General features: G+C 48.3%; 1 protein-coding gene across 8 annotated transcripts in view; it reads right to left on the bottom strand.

The window, feature by feature from the left end:
- WDR20 (WD repeat domain 20) overlaps positions 1-22730 on the bottom strand; it is a 74622-nt gene that overhangs the window by 11925 nt on the left and 39967 nt on the right. For 4 of the 8 annotated variants that reach the window (XM_023731775.1, XM_023731777.1, XM_023731776.1 and 1 more), the window contains exon 2: positions 11605-11787. In XM_023731775.1, the coding sequence (XP_023587543.1) occupies positions 11605-11787 (183 nt within the window). Of the gene's footprint in view, positions 1-8726; positions 8820-10314; positions 10570-11604; positions 11788-13299; positions 13352-22730 lie in introns of those variants that run through there. The other 4 variants (XR_002824171.1, XM_004376711.2, XM_023731773.1 and 1 more) reach the window with 4 other exon arrangements.

The raw sequence follows: 22730 nt of genomic DNA on the forward strand, positions 1-22730 counted from the left end.
GCTGTCCTGGGTGTATCATTATAAGCGTTTCCTCAATTCCTCTTTGGAACGAGGTGGTGTTTAGAGAAACAGACGATTAATTCAGAAGCCTGTGCCTAATCACTATCGCTCTACTCCACGCCAATTTTCACCCGCTGACCCGACGGTTGTACCTAACAGGCCGAGATCAGGAGGACTGCCTTTAAAAGCAAAAGAGCAAAAGGCAGAAAAGCAAAACCACCCAAAGGCACAGCATGCACGCTGCACTGTTACGGGCCCCTCGTGAGGGTTGCTGGCTCAGCGCCTCCAAGGGGTGTCCCCTTCTCAACGGCCTATTCTCAAAATCACATCACCAGAAACCATCCAGAAGTTCCCAAGGGTCCCAGGTTCTTCCTAGAAACTCTCTCCACTATGCCACCACCCCATAGCTTTCCCTCCGGAGCCAGGGGGACTCCTGAAGAGCTCAAATGTCACCGTGTCCCCTGGCTGTTTGGCTCCCTAATGTGAGTCTCAGTGGTGCCAGCACTAGCCACAGGACCAAGCTGTGCTCTGTCTAGATGGCTCTGCTGCTGTCTGCTGGGCAGCCTAGGTTCTCACAGAAACGAGGAATTTGACTTTAAAAGGTCTGGAGAAAAAGGAATTGCTGAGCCCTGTGAGCTGTCGCAGGAAGGAGGACCTCAGAGGCCACTAACAAACGACCCAGCCAGGGAGGCACTGGGAGGCCTGGCAGGACAGGCCTGGGCCGGGTGGTCAGGGGGCCCAAGGCACGGGGACAGGGGTCTGGGCCAAGTGTCACTGCTCATCACTCTGAGTGTCACGGCCACAGGACAGCATGGCCTGTTAACAGGAACGTAGCCAGCCAGTCCTGAGGACAGGGCCAACATTTTCACGCCCTACCGCTTTCCTTTCCTGCCTGGTGACCCACCTAGAAAAGCACTGACCTATGTCAACGCCAACAACCCAAACACCTAGCACTCCTCTGGCAGCCTCTCCACTGGACCTGTGTGGTTTCTTCTGCAAGTGATTACAGAGGTCATTTACGGGGCCAGACCAGGGCTGGGGTGGGAGGATGTGGGACTGGCACAGGGGACATGCTAATGGGGGGGCTAAGGCTCCAGCCCCTCCCTCACCCTGCCCTGCCAGGCCCCACGTTTATAACTTTGCTGGGCCCACTGGGCCCGGGCTGCCCCTGGCACACCTGCACAGCGTCTGGGCCCCATGGCTCCCTGACATCAGTGGCCTAGTCCAGCCAGCCTGCAAAAACTACCTCAGGGCTGGGGAGCCACCCACCTGCCGCCTTAGCCAAGGGCAGTGGCTCTGCATTCCTGCACCTTATGTGTCACTAGGACCCCACCAAGCCCCAATTATCCCAGACTGTTTCTGTGCTAACAATGTTACTGTATTTATCATGTGCAGAAAGTATGAAGGACATAAAACATTCTAGCTGTACGGTTAGGAATAAATTTTATTTTTGGCTTTTAAAAAAACAACACAAACAATTCCATCAGAACTTGGCAACTGTAATGCTGTCAAGTGAAAACAGTACTGCTCTGCAGCTGGAAGGTACCAAGATAAACATCACCGTGATGACAGACACCACAAACCTGACTGCTGCACTGAGACGCTGCCTGGAAACCACTGTCTCAAGTGGCCACTGTCAAACGCCAGCACTTGCAAATCGGGGCTATCAGTTTAAGCAGGAGCAGACGAAAAAAAAGGCCTGGGACCGACTCCACCGCGGTGAGGGGTTCCCGTCTGTCCTAAGCACCCGTCGGACTGCACGAGGGCAGGGAACGGCCTGTGGCTGCTGGGGCGCCTAAACCTGACCACGCATGCGCAGGTGCTGCGGCCGTCAGCGTCGACGGGCACATCAACAGCAGCAGTCCCGGCGCCACCTTCCGACCAAGTGTCTACTATGGTGCAGGAGCTGGGCTGGCTTCCCACACATACACTCCTTAGTTCTCAGATGACCCTGCCAGGGAAGGTCACTTTAACAGGTAAGACGCTCGGTCTCACACCCCTCGCCCACACTCCACGCCCTGCCCTCCTCAATCACTGCCTCTAGTTCCTTGTGTACCCTCCTGGAGTGTGTTCATACACGTACACGCCACATGGGAACACAGCTTTATCCACCCCCTTTTTCCACACAAAAGGAAGCAGGCTATGCAACTGTCTGCGCTGTGCTCTCTCGTCCAATAACACACCTTTTAGGTCTTCCTGTAGACGTACTGAGAGGGCGTCCCCACCCTTTGCTACAGCTGCAGAGAAAGTGGGTATACTGTGCCCGATTTTAAAGTCCCCACTGACAGGTGCTTGTCAGCTCCAATCTTTTGCCATCACAAACAACGTGGCAATGTTACCTCGTGGCATGTCAGTTTTCAGACTTATGAGTACAGCTGCAGGATCCAGTCTCCCTGGGACAAAGGGTACAGACTACATTTACAATTGGTACAGATACTGCCAAACGGCCTCCCCTGGAGGATGCAGCCATTTATGCTCTCACCAGCAACATAAGCCTGCCTGTCTCCAACAGGAAGGGGTCACTGCCGTATCACCCACAGGGAAACAGGCTCAGCAAAGTCGAGAAACTTGACTGAAAGCCCATTCTTTCATCCAGTCCATGAATACCATGTGCCAGGCACTGATACCGTAGTGAATAAAACTACAGAAACCCTTCCTGCACAGAATTTATGTTCGAGTGGAAAGAGAAGACGTAAAACTTAAAAGATCTGATGATAATAAGTGCTTTGGAGGAAAAGCAAGCCAGGAGAGAGCACAGAAAGTGCTGCTGGGACGGGGTGGGGATGGGGGAAGGGTAGTAACTGCTTCAAGTATGATGCAGAGAAAGGCCTCTTTCTCTGGTGGGGGTGACAGCTGAGCAGAGACCTGAAGGCCAGCAGAGAGCAGGCCTGGAGTCCACGTGGGGAAGAGCATTCCCAGCACAGGGAACGATAACCACCACAGCCCTGCAGGGAGGGAGCCCAGCACACAGAGGAACAGCAGAGGCCGGTGTGGGTGGGACAGACTGGGGACATATGTGGTCACACAGCTAAGGGCAAAATGGAAATTGAATTTAAGTCCATCAGCCCCCAAGTGAGTGTTCCGTCTTCTGAGGCATGGCGAAACCCCGACCAGCTCTGAAGAGCAGCCTGCCAGGGCCCATCGCCGTGTGGGAGGTAAACGCCAGCCCAGCTGAGACTCCAGCCCAGGGTGTGAGGGCCGCAGGAGAGGAGAAGCATCCAGGGCAGGCTGCAGTCATTCACCTCACACTGCTCTGCCTTACTATCTGGTCTGGGTCTAACGAAGACAAAGAGAACAGAAAGCATTTTACCTCTTCTCTGGAATTAAGAAATAGAGATACCTGGAGCATTTTATTCAATAAATAAAAAGAATAAAAATTATGCAGCCCAGTTTCTGTACACAAGGGTCCAGTATATTTTGTTCTAGAAAATGTTCAGTTAAAAAAAAGAAAGGACTCTTAATGGGGGTTGATGCTAAGTTACAGCTCTTCCCTTTGGGCTGGAACTCTCCAGTAATAATGGAGCCTTGATGTGGATGAGGATGAAAAATGCCTCCAGCAAGGCTGCATCCCGGGGGGGCTCTTGGACAGAGGTGAGGCAGGGTGGCTGAGAGAGAGGCGGATGGGAAAGCGGGTGGGCAAACTCAGGGAGAACGCAGTGGGGTGACCCGCAGAGGCTCAGACCAGAAAGCCCGGAGTGCCTGGGAGGGTGTGGTATGTTTGAGAGGAGCACCTGAGCAGGCGCGAGGAAGTCAGTCTGCAGATGTCAGCCAGGCCACAGGGCTGCTAGTCCCCGACGGAGGAGCTAGGCTCTGACCCTGCAGCCCCCGAGCACATGTGGCCACCGAGCAGGGGAAACGTGACCAGTCTGAAGGCAGATGTGCCGTGAGTGTAAAACATACGCTGGATCTCTGAGACTCAGTGGGAAAAGAGAATGTGACACACCTCATTCATCAGATGGGTTATATGCTGACATGATAATATGTGGGGAATACTGGATCATTATTAAAATTAGTTTTTTTACCTTTTTAACGCGACCATTAGAAAATGTACACTTGCATATATATGGTGTATTCCTACTGGGCCGTGCTGCTGCTGCACACAGCAGCAGCTTCTGAAAAGAGAGGAGACAGAACAACGTGGAATCCCTCAGCCGTGGACAGGGTGAAAGGCGGGTTCAGTAGGAGTACCAGTTAGGAGGCTACAACAATTGTCCAAGCCTGGACAAAGGGCTCCTACAGACGGGAGAGGCCCCAGGAGGACGGGTTAATGATAGTTTGGCAGGGGGACTGGGGGGCTTAAGGCTGTGAGCTTGAGGGACAGGGAGACGGTGGCGCTGGCCCGATGAGAGAGAGGAGATGGCTGAGCGGGGCAGGGGCTATGCTGGGGGAGAAATCCGAGGGTCCTTATCGAGTACCAGTACCAAAGCAGCTGCCGTCAAGTCGATTCTGATTCATGGCGACCCAATACATTGCACAGTAGAACTGTGCTCCACAGGGTTTTTGGTTTTCAAGGCTGAGACCTTTCAGAAGTAGATCTCCAGGCCTTTCTTTCGAGGTGTCTTTGGGTGGGTTGGAAAAGCCAACCTCTTGATGAGTAGTCCAGCACTTAACAATGTGCACCGCCCCAGGCTGCCTCCTTAGCGCGCAGGCAGATGGAAAATGTCAGTCTGGGGCTCATGCAAATGACCAGTGGAGACCAGGAAAATCACATCTGTGACATCCTAAGATGGTCTCCATGGGACAGGATGGTGCAAGGAGGCAAGGGAAGTGTCAAACTCTGGGGAAAACCCACTTACAAGGAGCAGGACAAAAGCCAGCAGAGCAAAAGGCAGACCAGAGAGAGCACCCGAAGTCCCACGGGGAGAGAGTGGGAGGGAGGAAGGAGCTGGTGTCCAGGGAGTCTCCTAGCCCCTGTGTCCTGTGACAGCCCTCTGCTCCCCAGAAGGTGTGGGGACAGGCTGACAGGCTGAGCGAAGGATGACTCTCTGGCACCTGTCCTCGAACTCAATAAAGCTGCAGGCTCCCAGGTCGGGTGGAGGAGAAGAATGGGGGCCCCAGGCCGGCCCCCCAGGTAGGGCAGGTGGGGAGTTGGGGAGCAGCTAGGGAGGAAACAAAGGGATGGACTCAGAATCAGCCTCGGAGGCAGGAGGTGAGGTCGCCTGGCATGGCCACAGGGCACACCTTCAGAGTCAAATCAGAAAGTGCTCCAAAGGCAATTCTAATGATAACTTCTGTAAAAAAAAAAGAAAAAAAAAAAAAAACCCACCACCACAACAACAAAAACCTGACTATCAGTATGAGATTCCTGTGTATGCAAAACGCCTGTCCTGGCACACAGCACTTGGGCGAAGGGGCGCGCGGGGGGTGAAGGTGTATCTCAGCTCTCTGTGTTTGCAGAAGGCCCTCCCTCACGTTTCCAATGCGGAATACCAAACAAACTGCCCGAGTGCAGGGTACTAACCCGACAAAAAGGTCAAACAAAACAACAGCAGCAAAACCCTAGCCGACCTAACGGCAGGAACGTTTTCTAAATATACTATACGTTAAAAGGAAACGGCTGAAAATACGCCTGGAACCACACTCAAGTGCCGCTGCTAAGGGGACTAGTTTTAATCGAAGCTTTCGAAAGCACTCAAGTTTCTTTCTTTTCACTATCAGCATGTAAGCAGGGAAAAAACGTTTTCAGGGGGCCTGGATAAGCATATTACGATCCACGTACTGACTTACAACGAAAACACTAAAACGAACAACTCAAATCCACAGCAGCTGGTGAAGTCATCACGTGGCCCCAGCACAGGCAGCTCGTGTGAGGTGGATCTGGAGGATGGGCTCTTTCCAGACGAAGGGTAAAGAAAGGGTATTTCAAAGCCATGGCACCAGACCTAGGCGTCATTTCTGCCAATGTTAAAACTTTAAGGAGCAGATCATTATGTGCTCATTTCCTTCCCCTGATTAAAAAAGGTGACAGCAACACAACACTATGGAGATGCACGTGACCGCTCTCCCATTAGTTACAGGGACAGAATATTCCGCAGCAGGGCCTTGCCCAACTCCCCCACTCCTGAGGGCCCTGGGCAGAGGAGGGGCTGCAGCAGGCACAAGTGCCCGTCTACACCCTCCAAGGGGCCGGGGCCATCTGCTCCTCCCATGTGCTTCAACAGACGGGATCTAAACATACCCAGAAGCCACAGGCCACCCAGTGGTTCTCCCGGGGACCACCACCTACCTGTGAGAGAAGCAAGCCGAGCACAGCAGGGTCTCATCACATGGTAGCAACGAAAGAAGCCAAGGAAAGTTCTTTACAGATTTTACATTTTAACCAACAATGAAAACACACTTGAAAACCCTTGAGAGTGGTTAACTCTGAGATCATCAGAATATCTACAAAGACGCGCACGGCTGAGTGCAGCAGCAGCGCCACACGGGCACTGTCCCTGGATAGCTCCTTGCCCCTGGTAGTGCTGCAGAGCCACGACGCTCCTTTCCAGGCAGTTCCACGGTCTGGAGCTCACCGGATAGACTGTGTTCCAAAACACTCTCAATAAAGGCCCACTGGACGTTTTCAAGGACAGAGCATGCCCAGGAACAAAATGCTACAAACAGAAACCTCCAGTCTAACAGCTTAGAGAAAGCAGAGGCTGGGCAGCTGGGGTATCACTTCCTAGTCAGGCCCACGTCCAAGGCGCAGAGGACCAGGGGTTTCTACTTCCTCCTGGGCTGCAACCGGCATAGCAGCTGGGCCTGGGTGACGGCACAGTCCCAGGGAGCAGTCAACCACCAGGACCAGGCTCAGGGTGGCGCACTGCACCAGCATCTCCCCTGGAAGGCGCGACCCTGACAGCCTCGCCTCAGTAAAAAACTTCACAAGATGATGAACGTTTCCCATCTTCTTTGTTCTCTATTTTGCCATCTTCCTATAAACTAGCATTTTTACTTTTTAATTAATAAAAAAGTCATGTATTGAAGTATCTTTGATTCCAAAGTGGAAAATTTTCGTCTATCCTTAATCTTCAGTGGATTTCTGGAATTTAAATTCCGTTCCATCCATCCATGCAAGCGTTTATTATCTGTTCACGTACCAGGCACTAGAAAGCAGGCAAAGGTGGGAGTAACTAAGACTGTGTGTGTGCGTGTGCAACACAGGTGGCTGAGAGAAGTGATGTGACAAGACAGCAAGGCACAGACACTCAGCGTGGTGAGTAGTCCCACGCTTCTGCCTTCCCCACATGACTCTCTGCCAGGGCTGCCCTGCTCTTCTTGTCCTGGAAAACTTCTAATTATCCTTCAAAGCTGTTGGTATCTCATCTTCCAAGAAAGTCTTTCCTTCCAACCCCCAGAAGAAAAGGAAACCTCTGGTTTCTTCTCTGCCTTGCACTTTACTGGACACTGACCAGGGCTGCCCCGGGCCCCTGACTAAGCACTCTGCTCAAACGGCACCCTCTCGTTCTCTCCGCAGACCCTCAGGTGGGCACTATTCTCACCCACTTCCCAGGCCAGAAGGGAGGTTCAGGAGCAGACCAGGCCCCGCAAGCAGGAAGTGGTGGAACTAGGCATGCTGGCTCAGGTTCTGACTCAATCGGAGCCTAGGTTCTGAACCACTGGGCTGTCAATCTGGAAACGTCATGGTAATTAACTCATCATTGTAAATGTGCCTTTGGATGCTATCTGATGAGATGGCCAGCATCTTGGAATATAATCTTCTCTTACTATACTTTCTCCACAGACAGTTTAATCTAATCTCAGGAATTCAATGACTACTTTATATGCTGTTATTGTTAGCTGCCAGCCAACTGATTCCGACTCATGGCGACCCCATGTGTTATGGCGCAGAACTGTTTCACAGCGTCTTCTTTGCTGTAATCTTAGCAAAAGCAGATCACTAGGCCTTTTCTTCCACTGTACCACCCAGTGGGTTTGAACCACCGACCTTTAGGTTAGCAGTTGAGCGCAAACTATCTGTGCCACCTAGGGACCTTATTTATAAGCTAACAACTCCCAAATCTTCATCTCCAGGGTTGAGCTCCAGATCCGCACATCCACTCCTCCATGTGGCCGTTTCACAAGCCTCCTGAACTTAGCGAGTACCAAAGGGAACCTCTGCTCCTTCCCCAGGTCTGTCCAGTGCCGGAAGTGACAGCCATAAACCCAAGTCATTAACACCTCTCTCCAATTCAGTCTCCAAAAAGCAGCCACGGTGATTTTCGAAACCACCAACTGGATCGCCTGGTGCGCCTGCTCCTTTCCACAGGACCCGTGGCTGAGGTTACGAGATACTTGTCCTCAGGCCAGAAAACAAGCCCTGAGGGATCTGCCGCCAACCTCAGGCCCCTCACATCCTGCCACCAGATACACTGGCTTCCTCTCAGTCCCTCTCGGTCCCCGGGGCCTTCAACTGCTGCCCCCTCTGCAGGAACTCTACCTCCACCTCCTTACCTGGCTGGCCTCCTTCTTAGGGGAGGCTCAGCTTAAAAAGGAAGATGTGTGTATCTCCTTCTCTCCATGTGTGTGTGCGTGCGTGTGTCTCTCTCTCAGGCCCGCTCTCTCCCCTTACATCATTGTCCGCAGTTCTAAGAGCGTGTGTGGGGCGCTGGGACTTACACCTGCCTTCCCTCCTGGAGGGTGGAAGACAGGAGGGCAGGGACCGTGTGGGCTCCGGGTCGGTGGTCAGGGTCTGTTGAGTGAATGAATGCACAGCCACAACACTAGTCCAAGCCCTCAGCTCTCACCTGGACGGTCACTAGAGCCTCCTCACTGGTCTTGCTACCTTCATTCTCTCTGTCTTCATTCCAGTCCACCTTCCACAAGTGCTGACAAGAGTTCTAAGAAACACATGTGATCCTGTCACTCCCTTGAGTAGAAGCCCAGGGGTCCCCATAGCTGCCGGTGTCAGATTCAAATTTCTTCGCATGACATGAAAGGGCTTTTACAATGGGGTCCGATTTACCTTTTCAGCTTTGCCTCTTGCTGCCTGGATCCCTACACTCTGTGATTGGGCCACACTTGGTCACACACCAAGCTGTTTACTCCAGCTCTGGAGCCTTCTTACCCTTCTCCAACTCCTGTGCACCCTTCAAGACCCAGATCAAATGTCACCTTCTAGAAGCCTTCTCTGATTTCCTCTACAGGACTTATCTTTTGTTTTTATTATACGATATTTGAAACACACTGAAGAACACACTTTGCACACAGCCCCTGGTAGTGGCTCCCATCGCTATGGTAGCACACGCCCCAGGACTCCAGCTGTCCGGCCTTACTGCACTAAGAGCTCCTGGGAAGACCAGGACTGAGCCGGTGGCCCTGCCATGGGGGGTTACAGCCTAGGACCAGGAAGAGTGTGTGGAATCCATTTCTGGTTCCACTGCTACCACTAATTTGCTACTTGATCTGGACAATTCACTTACCTTCTCTTTGACTATTTCCTCATCTATAAAATTGGGACAGCTGCTCACCCTCCCGTGTCCCTCCTGTGTAGAGGATATATGTAAAAGCACTCTGAAACCTTTAAATCTCACACTAGTGCAAAGCCATTCCTGGCACTCTCTGAAAAGCAAATCTCTGATGACACTTGCTTTAGACAGCCTGATCATCATCGGATGTAAATACTATCCACACAGCCAAAGAATTTCTTCACCGTGAAGGGCCATCGATTTCAGCCTCAAGCTGTAAATGCCAAACTGGTATTAAACCATACACAGTCCTAGCATTTTGAACAACCATTTTCAAACAAAATGTAAGACAAGTATAACTCATGCTTAAATCATTGACAGTGAGGAGGTGCTTTCTAGCCTGCACCTCAGAGTCTCCCAGAGTAAGGGGTGGGTCTGCTGGCGCAGCCTGAGAGCTCTCACGACTCGGCCCCTGGCCCCCCCATCGCTGACTGCACAAACCTCTCCTTGTTCTCTAAGTGGCATTCCGTGCCATCTGCAGCCGGAGCAGCCTCCGGATCTTGTTTTGCCAACAGGCCTTTCCGTGGTTCTGACCCCTCCCCCTCCATCATCCTTCTCCTACCTAACCACAAACAAAACCCCACACTGATTCCGAATGTGCAAGTTCTGTTAACAGTGCAGAGAGGGCTGGTTTCATGTCTCTCCCCCACCCACCCAAAAAGGGGAGGGGGAAATCATCCAGGTACTTAGAAATCATTTCCTCAGAGGATATTAATAAAAGCAAAAACCAAACCCATTGCATCAAGTCGATTCTGATGCAAGCGACCCTACGGGACAGAGCAGAACTGCCCCACAGGGTTTCCGAGGAGCAGCTGGAGGATTCAAACGGCTTATCTTTTGGTTAGCAGCTGTAACTCGCCTGAGCTGTTAACAACTGCGCCACAAAACATCTAGGTAAACAGAATATTTTCTGCTTAAGGCTTTTTTTAAACGGGAAAAGGGGTTAAATACTTTCCCTCTACAATTTGTCAATCCAGATGGCAAGTTTTGTTTCCAGTCACCCCGGATGAAACTAGAAGAGGAGCTGGCATGGTTCAAAAGATATCCTCAAATCCACTGGCAAGTCCAACAGGAGCACCCTGGATGGACACTGGATATGCATGGGCAGCAAATACCACAGAGACTGCAAGAGAACCAGAGGTTTAACTGAAATTTTTCAAGTTGAATATTCTTCCCCAAACAAAATTATTTCTTAAAAACCAGAACCTATAATGTGCTTCTGTTCCAAGTTCTTGATGTTAAAACCATGCAACAATACAAAAGCATCGGTTCCTTTTTGAGAGAGGGTGCCCACATGACCTGACCCTTGTCCGATCAGGGTTGAGGTCACAAGTAGAGACTGGAACCCAGGGCTTCTTCCTCCGCAAGCCTACCTCGTCTTTTCCATCTGCTAATAAGAAACTCACACTGAGACAAAGAGGAGGAAGAACATCAAATATGGAATGGCAACATTCGGGGCCGAAAAGCTGTTCTGATGGCTTTTTCGAGTATAATCTGTTTGGCAACTTCTATCTGCCACATTTACGAGTGCAGACATGTTCCTGAACAGACAGCTCAGATATCTCAGGCTCTTTCCAGAATGAAACAGAAGACACTAGAAACCCCGGTACGTACTACAACATTGGCAATGGCTATGTTATGTTACACCATTTTAAGTGCCAGGATTTCTAACTACGTCAAAGGTGATTTTATAGTAAATATTTTCCAGATCAAGACAACCACTCCTTAGGCAAATGCCTACCAAACACACACAAGAACGCTTTAGCTACCATTTAAGCAGCCTAAGGAAATGTCATGAAGGTCTTGGATCGGCATGAAATTTTCTGGTGATGTAAACAGAGTCTGGAATTCTGTAATTTCTTATTTAAATTATATACACCAAGTCATAGTCTCGTCCCTCTCTCCATGGTAAGAGTTTAAAGCACATGCTATAGACACCTGAGCATGCCCCATGAAAATGCACAAAACGGTAACACCAGGGAGGATAGGTGAAGATCAGCAAATTAAGCAGACATCTGGATGCAGGTAATACTAGGTGGGAGGGCGGAGCGAGTGCAAGGGGCTTAGCTCTCAGTGTCACCGGAAGCCCACCACCCTTGGTAGGAACGGATCGACTCTTTAGAGGGATGCTTAACAGCTAAGATGGGGTGCTACTTACTTCCTCATTAAATAGTTTGCTAGTTTCTTTTTTGATTGGGTCTATAAGCTGGACTTGGCCTGCGGAAAAGCCCACTAGGAGAGAGACACTTTCTGCTGTGGCTGTTAGGTGGTTGAAGTCATGACAAGTAGGCTGTGTTCCTTTGTAAATCCTTTTATCTATTGGTTTACTCAAGTCAGCAGCCTGGAGGAGAGAGAGAAAAATACATACGGTAAACAGCACATTGTGATGAAAACTCTAACTTACACTATGTTATCTCCATTATGATGTTTCATCTTAAAAATGAAGTTATTTAAAAAGTTTTTTAGTTGTGACTTAATATTCATCTAGCATTTTATAAACTTTCACATACATTAGCTAAGTAGATATTAGACTATCCAAAATGTTTAAAACTATTACTGTCACAACCTACTTTATTCTCCTTCAAATATATGTAACAAAGATTCCTGAATTTCAGGAGGGAAAATCCTTGAAATAGCTAAATTCAGTATTCCGCAAAATGCATTTCAAGCATTTTCTAACAGTGTAACTCTAACCACATAAAAGCTCAGCTTTCAAATACATCTGCAGCACCTAAACGCCCCCTGGTGAGTTACCTGTAGCCCAGTGATTCTCAAAGGGTGGTACCCAGACCAGCAGCAGCAGCAGCATCACCTGGAAACTTGGAAATGAAAATTCTCAAGCCCCACCCCGGACCAAACAAAAGCAGAAACTCTGGGGTGGGGCCCAGCCATCGTCTCTGAACAAGCCCTCCAGGTGATGCTGATGCAGACTGGAGTCTGAGAACCACCGCTGCAGCCAATCCTGAGGAGGCTCCTCCCTGTCTGGGTCACAGACCCTCTTCAGTTTCAGCTTTCAGGTCTCTCGCTCACTGAGCCCACGCTCAGTGCTAAACATGCCTCATCTTTAATCCTTACAAAATCCTTTAAAGGAGGAAAAATTTTCCCCATCTTACAGATGAGAAAACAAGTTTAGGAAGTTTAAATAACTCGGCCAAGGTCACGTACCTACCCAGTAAGTGTCAGGACTGGATTTTGAGCCCAGGTTTGTTTGAACATAAAAGAATGGGGGAGAAAACACACACACCACACACACGCACACACACACACACACCCCCCCACACACACACATCCTGCTCCCCCGCCCCCAACACACTCCAAAGTCAAAAGCAAATGTCTTCTGACTTTGGCAAGACATGGTTTTCAACACCCCCACCCCCTCCACCATCACCACCACCTCGTTTTTAAGGCAGGAGTCTTTTCTTCAGAAGAAATGTTCTATGCAATCCCAATATGCTGGGCTGTTAGTGTTGAAATAAGGGAGACCCCCCCCCTCCCACTCTTGTGGGAAAGTCGCAGGTGGAGACAGCTAACTGTGCTGCCCATGTCCTTCAGACCTCCACTTAGGCCCTGTGTGCCATCATTCACCGCTCTAGTTCTCCACTGACCCCCTTCACTACGTTCTGGAGATTTCTTTCTTCCAAAGAAGCCTGTGACGTTGCACTGAGTATTCTAATGTTTGATTTCAAATAACTATAAATACTGAGTAGAAAAGAGGACCCCAAAATTACAGGCGTCTTGGAGCCAACGCAAACCTGAGCACTTGGCAGTCTGGACCTGAGTACTGGAGCTATTCTGGGAGCCCCGGGGCAAAGGGACGCGGGTACATGCCATGCGGACACTCTCCCAGCCTCACCTCAGTTAAAATGGAGATGAGAACCTCTGTTCTACCAACCTCATGGGATTGTCTGGAGGATGAAATAAGAGAACATACACATGAAAGAGTCTTGAAAAGTGTCCTATAAAGTTCTACACAAAACAAAAGGGGTTCCTGACTTTGGAGAAAGGCGGAAAAGGCCTGGGGGGTGGGGGGGAGTAGCTGTTGTCCCAGGAGGTGGGCTGAAGCCAGTGCTCAACAGAGGCCTGAGGGTGAGGGGTCTGTGGAAGGAGCCTCCCCACTGGCTCACGGACAGTCTGCCTGAGGGAAACATCTCCTGAGCTGGGTCCTGAACCTGGGAAAGAGGAATCCAGGCTCAGGGAACAACAGAAACAAATCATCTCAGAGCAAGGAATGTTCTGGCAAAGTAGTAATAGCTGAAAATGTAAAATAAGATAAAACTAACAGCTAGAGACAAAAATCAAGTTTGAAATATGAACAATTAAATCAACACACGATCAGGATATTAGCACACATAATTCTTTAGACTTTTTCTTTAAAAAGTTAAGGGAATTTTCCCCTAAAAGGATATATCTAAAATTATACACTTAAATATAAAACTCAATTCAAAGCAAGGAAAAATTAACACAGAAAATATGCTACTATAAATTAAACGAGCAAAAGAATATATTAGGTTTCTCAGAAACAGCAGAGTAAGCACAAGTGCCCATTTTTCCAACTACTGCTACCAGTTCAGTTAAACTCATGGGTCCTTTACAATAGCTACACTAGCCTCAGTCTTTGGTATATTTATTTTACATCCTTGCCCCCAGTATGGAACTTTACTGAAAAGATATCATTTATAATTAGATTATATGCAAATGAACAGCAAAAGTATTTTAAATGCCAGCTGAAAGATTATTTTTACTCTTAAATCAGGTAAACAGTCCAAAAACACCCTGTTCACTAATTTGCTCATTAACCGTCTTCTTAGATCACTGACTCTCAACGCCCCCGTCCCCATCCGCGAACAGCCTGTTACTATTCTGCGGTCACATCGAGTGCAGAAATCGAATACAAGCATTGAGAAACTTCCATGGCAATTTGAGAGAGTAATTTTTTATCCGTTGAATCTAATAAAAAAAAGTAGAGTTTGTATTCTGCGTGTCTTTTTCGGTTTCATTTTTCCAGTAATTCATTTTTTATTTTACAACGTCCAGGAGTGGCCATTTTTTTTAACAGGTCCTCTCACTAGTGTGAGAAGCACTGTCCTAGAAGGCACAAAAGTAGACAGGCCCGAGGAACACAGAGGCTACCTCTTACCTCAGGTCACCTCTCCCTCCCCAGCTCCCAATGGCACTAACCACACCATACAACCAACTAACCATACAGCAGCAGAAGTCCAGCCAGGCAGCATGTCCCCTACACCGAGTGAGAACTATTGTGACACCGGAGGGACCGCTAGGTGTGTGCCCATGTGCAACTGTATTTCTGGGAAACCATGGGCTCCTTCGTTTTGGGGGAGCAGGTATGGGGGGGATGTCAACACATACTCTGAACTCACATCCTTTTTGGTGGCAGTAGCCACAACCTGGTTCCACTACTCCTCTTCCCCATGGGCTCATCCGCCCGACAGATGACTTCTAAGGCCAGGCTCTGGTAGGAGGAGAAAGAGGCCAGACTCTGGAGCCAGGAAGCCTAGGTTTGAACCCTGCCTTCCCTCGGCCTCCAGCAGGTGCTTATTTCCTTCTCACTGAGCCTCAGACAGTGGGGGCGGGGGAGGCTGCAGATAATGGCACAAAGCCCTCAAATGGCAGCTATCATGATTAAGTCATCTCTGTCACATCCCACCTCTGACTAAAATGCTTCCATGGGTTCCTAATTTCCATCACATCAGAAACTATAAAGCCACGTCCAGAAGGTGGGCCCTCTGGGGTTTGGCTCATCCCACCTGATGGCAATCCCACAGCCATCCACCGAGTAGTCTTCTGCGTGCCGGGAACCTCACACGCATTCCCTCGTGTCACAGTCGCCCTTCAGAGCAGACACTCGGGGTATCCACCCTTTCCCTGTGAGGAAGCTGGAACTCCACTGGGAGCTGGTGCTCTGCACCGCTGTCCACTCCCTGCCCTGCCCCTTCGCTGCCCTCGGCTGTGGTCCCACCGGCAGCCCGTGCTGGCCTGACTTCACCAAGGTCTCTGCTGGCGGTGAGCAACTCTGCCCCCTTCCCCGGAAGCCCATGCACCAGTGCCCATCCCGCCACCTCGGGGAGCTTTCCCCACTATCCTTCTTTGAGCTCTCCTTTTTCCTAATTCTCATGTACTTCATTTGTTCCACAACACTGAGTATTTAATCACTTACGTGATTACAGAATTGTTTTATGCCTCTTGTCATCAATTACAAGACATTACAATCACAATTTTAAAATCACAATAAAAACTCCTTTAAGAAACAGAACTTCTTTATTAAACAGTCACCACTGTATTGTTCCACAAAATTAGCATTTGTTTTTCAGCTTTCTGCTGGATTCTGCATAGATGGGTTACACACACTCTGGAAATTTTTTTTTACAATCTGCATCCTAATTATCGCCAATTATCTGACATTCTGGAGTCCCTAGGTGGTGTAAACAGTTAACACACTCGGCTGCTAACCAAAGGTTGGCAGTTCAAGTCCTCCCAGAGGCATCTTGGAAGAAAAGCCTGGCAATTGACTTCCAAAAACTCACCACTGCAAACCCTATGGAGCATAGTTCTCCGTGGACACACGGATGGGGTCGTCATGCGCTGATGTTGACAGCAACTGGTTGTTCGGTTTTACCTGACTTAAACGTGAATTTATAGCAGAACCAATTTATTAAAAATCCTTATAAATTTTAAGAATTAGATCTCATCTGTCTATCCAGCCCCAGTAGAGTATCCAGTATGTCACAGTTGCTCAGTATTTGTTGAATAAATTAAACTGCGTTTGCTTCTGAATTCTTCGATGGTAGATTAAACTTTATCAATATGCTCATTAGTTTCTGCACAGTTACTGACGACAAATCACTCGTCAGTGTCTCATCGTGCTTATTAGGTCGTCAACTTAATAGGACAAATCTAAATGATGGTTTTAAATTCTTACTACAGAAATAGAGTGGTTACCAAAAACCTCGGTCACTAAGTACACAGTTTAAATTTCATGTTTCTCTTTTCCTTGGACTTTTAATCCTTAAAATCCCTGAATTCTTTCCACGATGAGTACTGCTGAAGCACCGAGTCAGCTCAGCTGGTTGAGCCTGGCACTAATGAGACAGTGGCCACGTGAGGAATTTCTGTCCAGTATCACAAAGGGTTTGCCAAAGGAAACCTGTGTTCCAGCCCACGCCCTTCACTCCAGATCCCCATCGACCGCGCTCCCTGGAATGCTGCTGATCCAACAGGAATGAGGGTGAGGGGCTTGCAGCTGTGAGAGCCTGGCCCACCAACGGCTCGGCGGGCCTACGCACACTGCCAGGACGGGCTGTGGGAAGCCTCTGCCAGGGGCGGCAGCTGTCCTCGTCACAGCCAAGCAGTGGTGGAGTGGAGCCCACAGGAAGTGTGCCTGAGCCCTTCTCGTGGGAAACTGTCACTTGATACTCCTGAGCGCTTAGAAGTGTCTGATGTGATATGAAAAATATCTCAGAAAGGCCTCTTTTGAAAAATCCATGTTGGTTTATGGTTTCAGACATGATTTTATATGTATCTGACAGACGGCAGTGTAGGTAAGACTTGATTTCCCCTAAAATTCATATCCTCCCTCCCTACTCCATCTGAGAATCACCCGAGATATAGTAGGAGGAGAAAGAGCCCAGTCCCACAGACTTTTGCCAGAACAGAGTAAAAAGTCCTTTTATTGGCAATATCAAACAGCTGCCAAACACCCAATCCAGCCCAGCAGCTCATCCTGTCCACACCAAGCTCACACTTTCCCCTCCCAAGCCTCCCACACTCAGTGTTCACACCTGCGAATGTCTCCACCATCCTTCCCCTCCCCAAACTGTAAGCCCCGCATGGCACCCCCTGCCCCATGACAGCTTTGGAGCTCGCATCCAGCCTTCCTTCCCAGTGCCACCACCCCGCCGAGGTCAGGTTCCCCGGCCCCATACCAGGCGCCCTCCACCCATTTCCACCTACATCCAATTCACCCCCCACACTGCGCCAGATAAATGTTCATGAAGCCGTAGGTCCTGGCGGCTCTGCAGTGCCTAACGGCTGAGCTCAGAGCATGGCCTTCCCCGACCCTGGCAACATGGGTCTGATGGCCACTCCCCTTACACACGACCCCGGGGTCCTTGTTCACACTCGCCTTCTCACCCTTACAGTCCCTTCTTCCACTTAGAACACCATCCCTACCCCCCAATATCCACACAAGTTCTGCTCCCCGCTTTATAACCCAGCACAAATGCCACTTCCTCCCTGTTTCAACTGCGCATGGCATTCTTTTACCTGATCCTCATGGAGCACCTATCACTATGTGCCACATTTATCAGCTATCATATGTTAACTGTACTCCATATATTGTTAAAGCCCAGCTCCTTTTAAAAACAAGAAAAGCCAGGCTGCTGAGTCACTGACAGCCTGAATGGATTCATCAAAAGTGGCTGGAGCACCCCAGTGGCCTCGAAGGTCTGCAGGATGCCACTTTGAAAATCAGGAGAGAACTGATGTAGTGCTGTCTATTATCCTTACTTTTGACATCTCAGACAACCAAACGAGGGGACAAAAGTGACCAAGGAATCACTTCCCAGGGCCACAGAAGACCACGCGCTTGGAAAGAAAGGGAGCGACTAGGGCCCTGTTTTAAGACTTGGTATCTCGAATAAACTGCATCACAAAGACTGTTTCAAGTTTTTTTCTTAGGGGACTTTTAACCTAGTCAGGGTTGGGGTTCTGCCTGCCTGCCAGGGATTACTTCCCAGCCCTCAGCATGGGGCTGGACCACGCCTAGGCTGGCCACCCTGGGGAAACACCGATGCCTTTCCTTCCCTGTTACATACAACAAAAATTAGACTCTGACCACTGAGACCAAAGAGATCTTTTTAAACAAAGCTCAATGTACTATTTAACCAAAATTTCTTCAATATAGTGGGCAATAACCTGGGTCTAATGACAAAAATACCAAACACTGATTCTCAAACACCTTTGCTGCCGACATATCCCATGCAAGTGAACAGTTTAACGCTCAAGAAAGACTCTGCAGCTGCCAGCTCAACAGTCCAGCCCATCTGCCCCTGAAGCAGAAACAAAACCAGTCTAATCTTGTGAAACACCCACCCAATCCATCTTTCTCACAGTTTCTTGAGCTCGATAGTTACATCCAAAATATCTGCATAACTGCATTAACGGTTTTTAAAGAGCCTAGCACTTATTAAAGATATCAACAAAAGATGTCAGCTAGGCTTGGGATTACTTTATCCCGCTAGGAAAAAAAGGTCAACCAACTGTACAGTTCAGCGTCTCAAGGAGAAGAGAGACTTAGCTTCTTATTCACCACTCTCTCTCCAACACCTAATAGAGGGCCAGGCACACAGGTGGCTTCAGAATGTCTACTGTAGAAAGGAAGCCATTCTAAAACTGAGTGGAAAGACAGTTCATCAGTTCTGTGGACCCCATTACAAACCTGTGCAGTAGGTGCTATTCACACTCCCATTTTATAAAGGGGGAAACCGACAACCTGATTCATCTGAAACAGACACGGTGGGAGAGGCCAGGGTCTAAACTCCAGCCCTGGGCTCTTTCTACTGCACCAGGCTGCTATGGTGGGAGGGTGACAGCTGAGGTGGCACCTAGTTCTAAAATTCTATCACAGTGTGACTCTACGTTCCTACACTTGCTGAAGTGGGAACGAAACATTCCAGCCTGGCTCAGTTTGGGCCAGATTCCAGATGTACCTTCTCAATGTGTTTTCCTCACAGGGCTATTACTGAAAACGGAGTCATCTAAGCAAAGCCCCAGCACTTAAAAGGTACTTGAGAGAAGTCTGTTCTCCCCCTTTCCCCTACACATCTTTTAAACTGGTATCGCCCCTTCTGAATGCATAAGGTGTTTCACATGCTGTTTGTCTTACAGGCTTTGAAAACTCTCATCATTACACCTTCAAAGAAATATAAATAAGGAAAAACAAGGGTATTTCTTTCTGCCTTAAAGCTCCTAGAGGACAACATATACGTAAGCACGTGTTGTCCAGTATTATTTTCCGACACACCACGGCAGCTCCCTGAGTTTCACCTTCCTTCGCTCTCACAGTTGTACACAGCTCACAGACCACCCTCTTCTTTACTAAAAACACAGCCCTGGCGTGTCGCCTGCCAGCACCCCGAGGGGCTCTGACAGCCCTGCTCCAGAGCCCCTCCCACGTGCACGGCAGCAGCAAAGCCAGAGGGGTGGGCAGGGCTGGGCGAGAAGGAGAGGGGGCAGAGACACCAGCGAGCCACCAGCCTGTCACAAACAGGCATACGATAAGATGTTAAACGCGAGGAGCACCACCTTTATGTCATTCCAAACTGGGAAGAGGTGCACAGTCACAAAATACACAAAATGTGCACAGTGAAAATTTCCACAGCAACACTCCTTGAACTGCTTGCTCCTCACCAAAGAAGGGTTTCTTCTCAGAGAAGCAGGGAGAGCTCCTCCTTGGGAGGGTCTGGGGGGAGGTGGCGGGCTCAGAGCCATGCCAGCACCTTCTCTCTGGGCCCAGAACTGTCAGTCAAGCATCAGCTGAAATAACAGGCTTTTCTCCCAAGGCAGCCTGTCACAAACTGTCAGCTATGCAAAATCTACTCCTCTGCCTGCAGAGTAGTTCAAAAAAATGAACTTAATAAGCCGAACTGCCACATCTTCTCCATCTCTTCATTTTCTCATCCCCTCCAAGCTCAGGTTAAGCGTCTTCTCACAATGAGACTCACTACAAATGGCTGTCGCTGTGCTTGGTTTAGGCTAATGAAATACTGATTTCTTCATTAAAGAAAAAATATGAATAAACATTAGACAAATTCCATTTGCACACATTTTAACAGCAGATCTCATCACATTAAAATGCTGACATTCAAATAACCTATTTTTTATTAAACTCTCTGTTAAACACGCATAAAATATGCATTCCTATTCCTGATGGAATACCAACATCGCAAAGGGAAGAAAAAGGCAAGCTGCTCTCATTTCTGCAAAAGATAGTCGTTTAAATTCTTAAAAAGTATTTTTTTTTAAGTTCCCCTGAAAGGAGGGATGGGGGAGAAGTCTATGCGCCTCTGAAAGTGCTGAGACAAACGCTGGTAAAGACTATTACAAGGCAGCGAGCAGTTCCCATGTGCTGCTTAACTACTCTGCTATCTTCTTCTGACATTTAAATGATCTATAAGTTTATTATGTTTGGCATAGCAGAGAGATGATTTTTTAAATTTTCCAGTTCAAGCTGCTGAGTAACATGAGCAACGATCTGCAGGAAAGCTCCCATTCTAGGCGAGAAACATACCAAATCCTCAACTGCAAAGTCAGCATCTTCAGGTCCCACTGCATTGCTCCACAGAGAAACTGAGGCCCAAGGCTTGCCAGTGCCCAGTGCTGCGGGTTTAACCACACATCTGGTCACTCTCTTCCCAGTCACCAACTTTGGTTGGAATAATGAACATGGAATCTGTAACATATGAAGCCTCAAAAGAGGCCCCTGATACATGCCAATCATTTTACATCAAATGACAGCATTTTGGACCCAAGACATTGCTGTGTTTTCAAACAGGAAGCAATAGAGCTAGAGAGGATGAAAGAACATTAGCTTACAGATTAATGACGGAGACTAGCCACTAAAACAGGAGGCCAAAATATTCTACTTGGCCTCTGTAATTCAAGTAGTCAGTCTCTGATTCAGCCAGGCCTCAGCTGAGGAAAGCAACCTGAGTCAATGAGGGCGACAGAGGGCTGGCCCATTCTAAACGGCAAAATGAGAAAAAGCTCTGATCTCTCCTTCGTCCGAAGATCCACAGTGTTAGTTCATCGCTGGAAGGACTAGCCTGACGTCTGTGCTGCTAGTAATGTTTCACATATGCCTTATCTTCCCAACCAATCTAAGTGTTTCTAAGGGCACGACTGTCCTGCAGGCCAGCTCAGTAACAGCCACTCAGACATGTTTAATGGGTTCTTTCTACCTTATTAAAAACAAACAAAAACCCTTCTCAGGCACCTGAAGCCTGTTGGGCACCTGAATGGCCTAGTAACTTCCTAGCAGTCGGTCTCCCATGTGGACCAACACCCCTGGCACACGCAGGAATGTGGAGAAGCAGGCTTCACCTGACCAGCGCGGGAGGATACATGGCACCACCTATGAGGAGGGCAGTGAGGCAACACGCCTCAAAGCTGCCTTTCCTTTTAACACAAAATCAGCTCCTAGGGATTTATCCCAAGAAAATATTGTTAAAGTGTGTAAACTATTTGTAATAGCCGAATACTGGAGCACCCCAAATGTCCTTCTACAGTAGGTAAATAGTGCATTACGCACGGGGTACTACACACACGATGAGAATAAACACGGACGCATTGTAAAGACAACGGAGAAGCCAGATATCAAAAAAGTACAGACTAAGTACTTCTATTTATATAAGGTTCAAAAACAAGGGAAACTAATCTGTGATGATGGAAGTAAGAATAATGGTTATCCTTGAGGGTGAGGAAAAGGGGTCTTAAGGGGGGAGGCTTATGGGTGGCTGAGAATGCTATTTCTTAATTTGGGGTTGATTCTACTCTGGGAAAATAAGCTGAGCTTTACATTTATCACTTATACACTTTCCTGTTTGTACGCTATCCTTAAAGATAAAAAAGTTTAAATGGGCAAAAACATATGTACAAAGACCATCAACTCAGCTTTGTTTATAACAAAACACTATTAACATCCTATGTGTTCCAAAAACGCAATGGAATAAATATATTACACAGCCATTTAAATGAAGATGTTTATTTATTAGCAGAGAAGGCTGTTCATGCTATATTATTAAATGAAAAATGCAAAAATAAAACACATGATTCTGAGGACAAAAAGAATTACAAAGAAATCTTAAAACTGTATTCATATTGTTTGTAAAAATAGTATACTGTTATTTTGAAAACTATTGTATATTTTGTAGAATGAAGCAAAAAAGATGTGACCATCATTAGGAACCAAGATTTTCCACATGGAAGAGACTGAAATCTTAGTCTTAAACTTTGAATAGAAAATATCAATATGAAATCATGATGTATTTTTTTCCTTTAAAAAAAAGCCTTTTCGAGATGGGAGAAACCTCGAGAGTATGGCCCCCAGACACCCTTTTAGCTCAGTGGTGAAGCTACCTCCGAGGTTCACTGTTCAGCCTGGGAGTGGACAGCCCCATAAAACCAAATGAGACTAACGAGGTACAGGAGTCCAGTGACAAGGGCCAGAAGGCAGAAGGGGACAAGGAAGCTGGTGATAGGGAACCCAAG

Source organism: Trichechus manatus, unplaced genomic scaffold (genome assembly GCF_000243295.1).
Source record: "Trichechus manatus latirostris isolate Lorelei unplaced genomic scaffold, TriManLat1.0 scaffold00045, whole genome shotgun sequence".
NCBI lineage: Eukaryota > Metazoa > Chordata > Mammalia > Sirenia > Trichechidae > Trichechus > Trichechus manatus.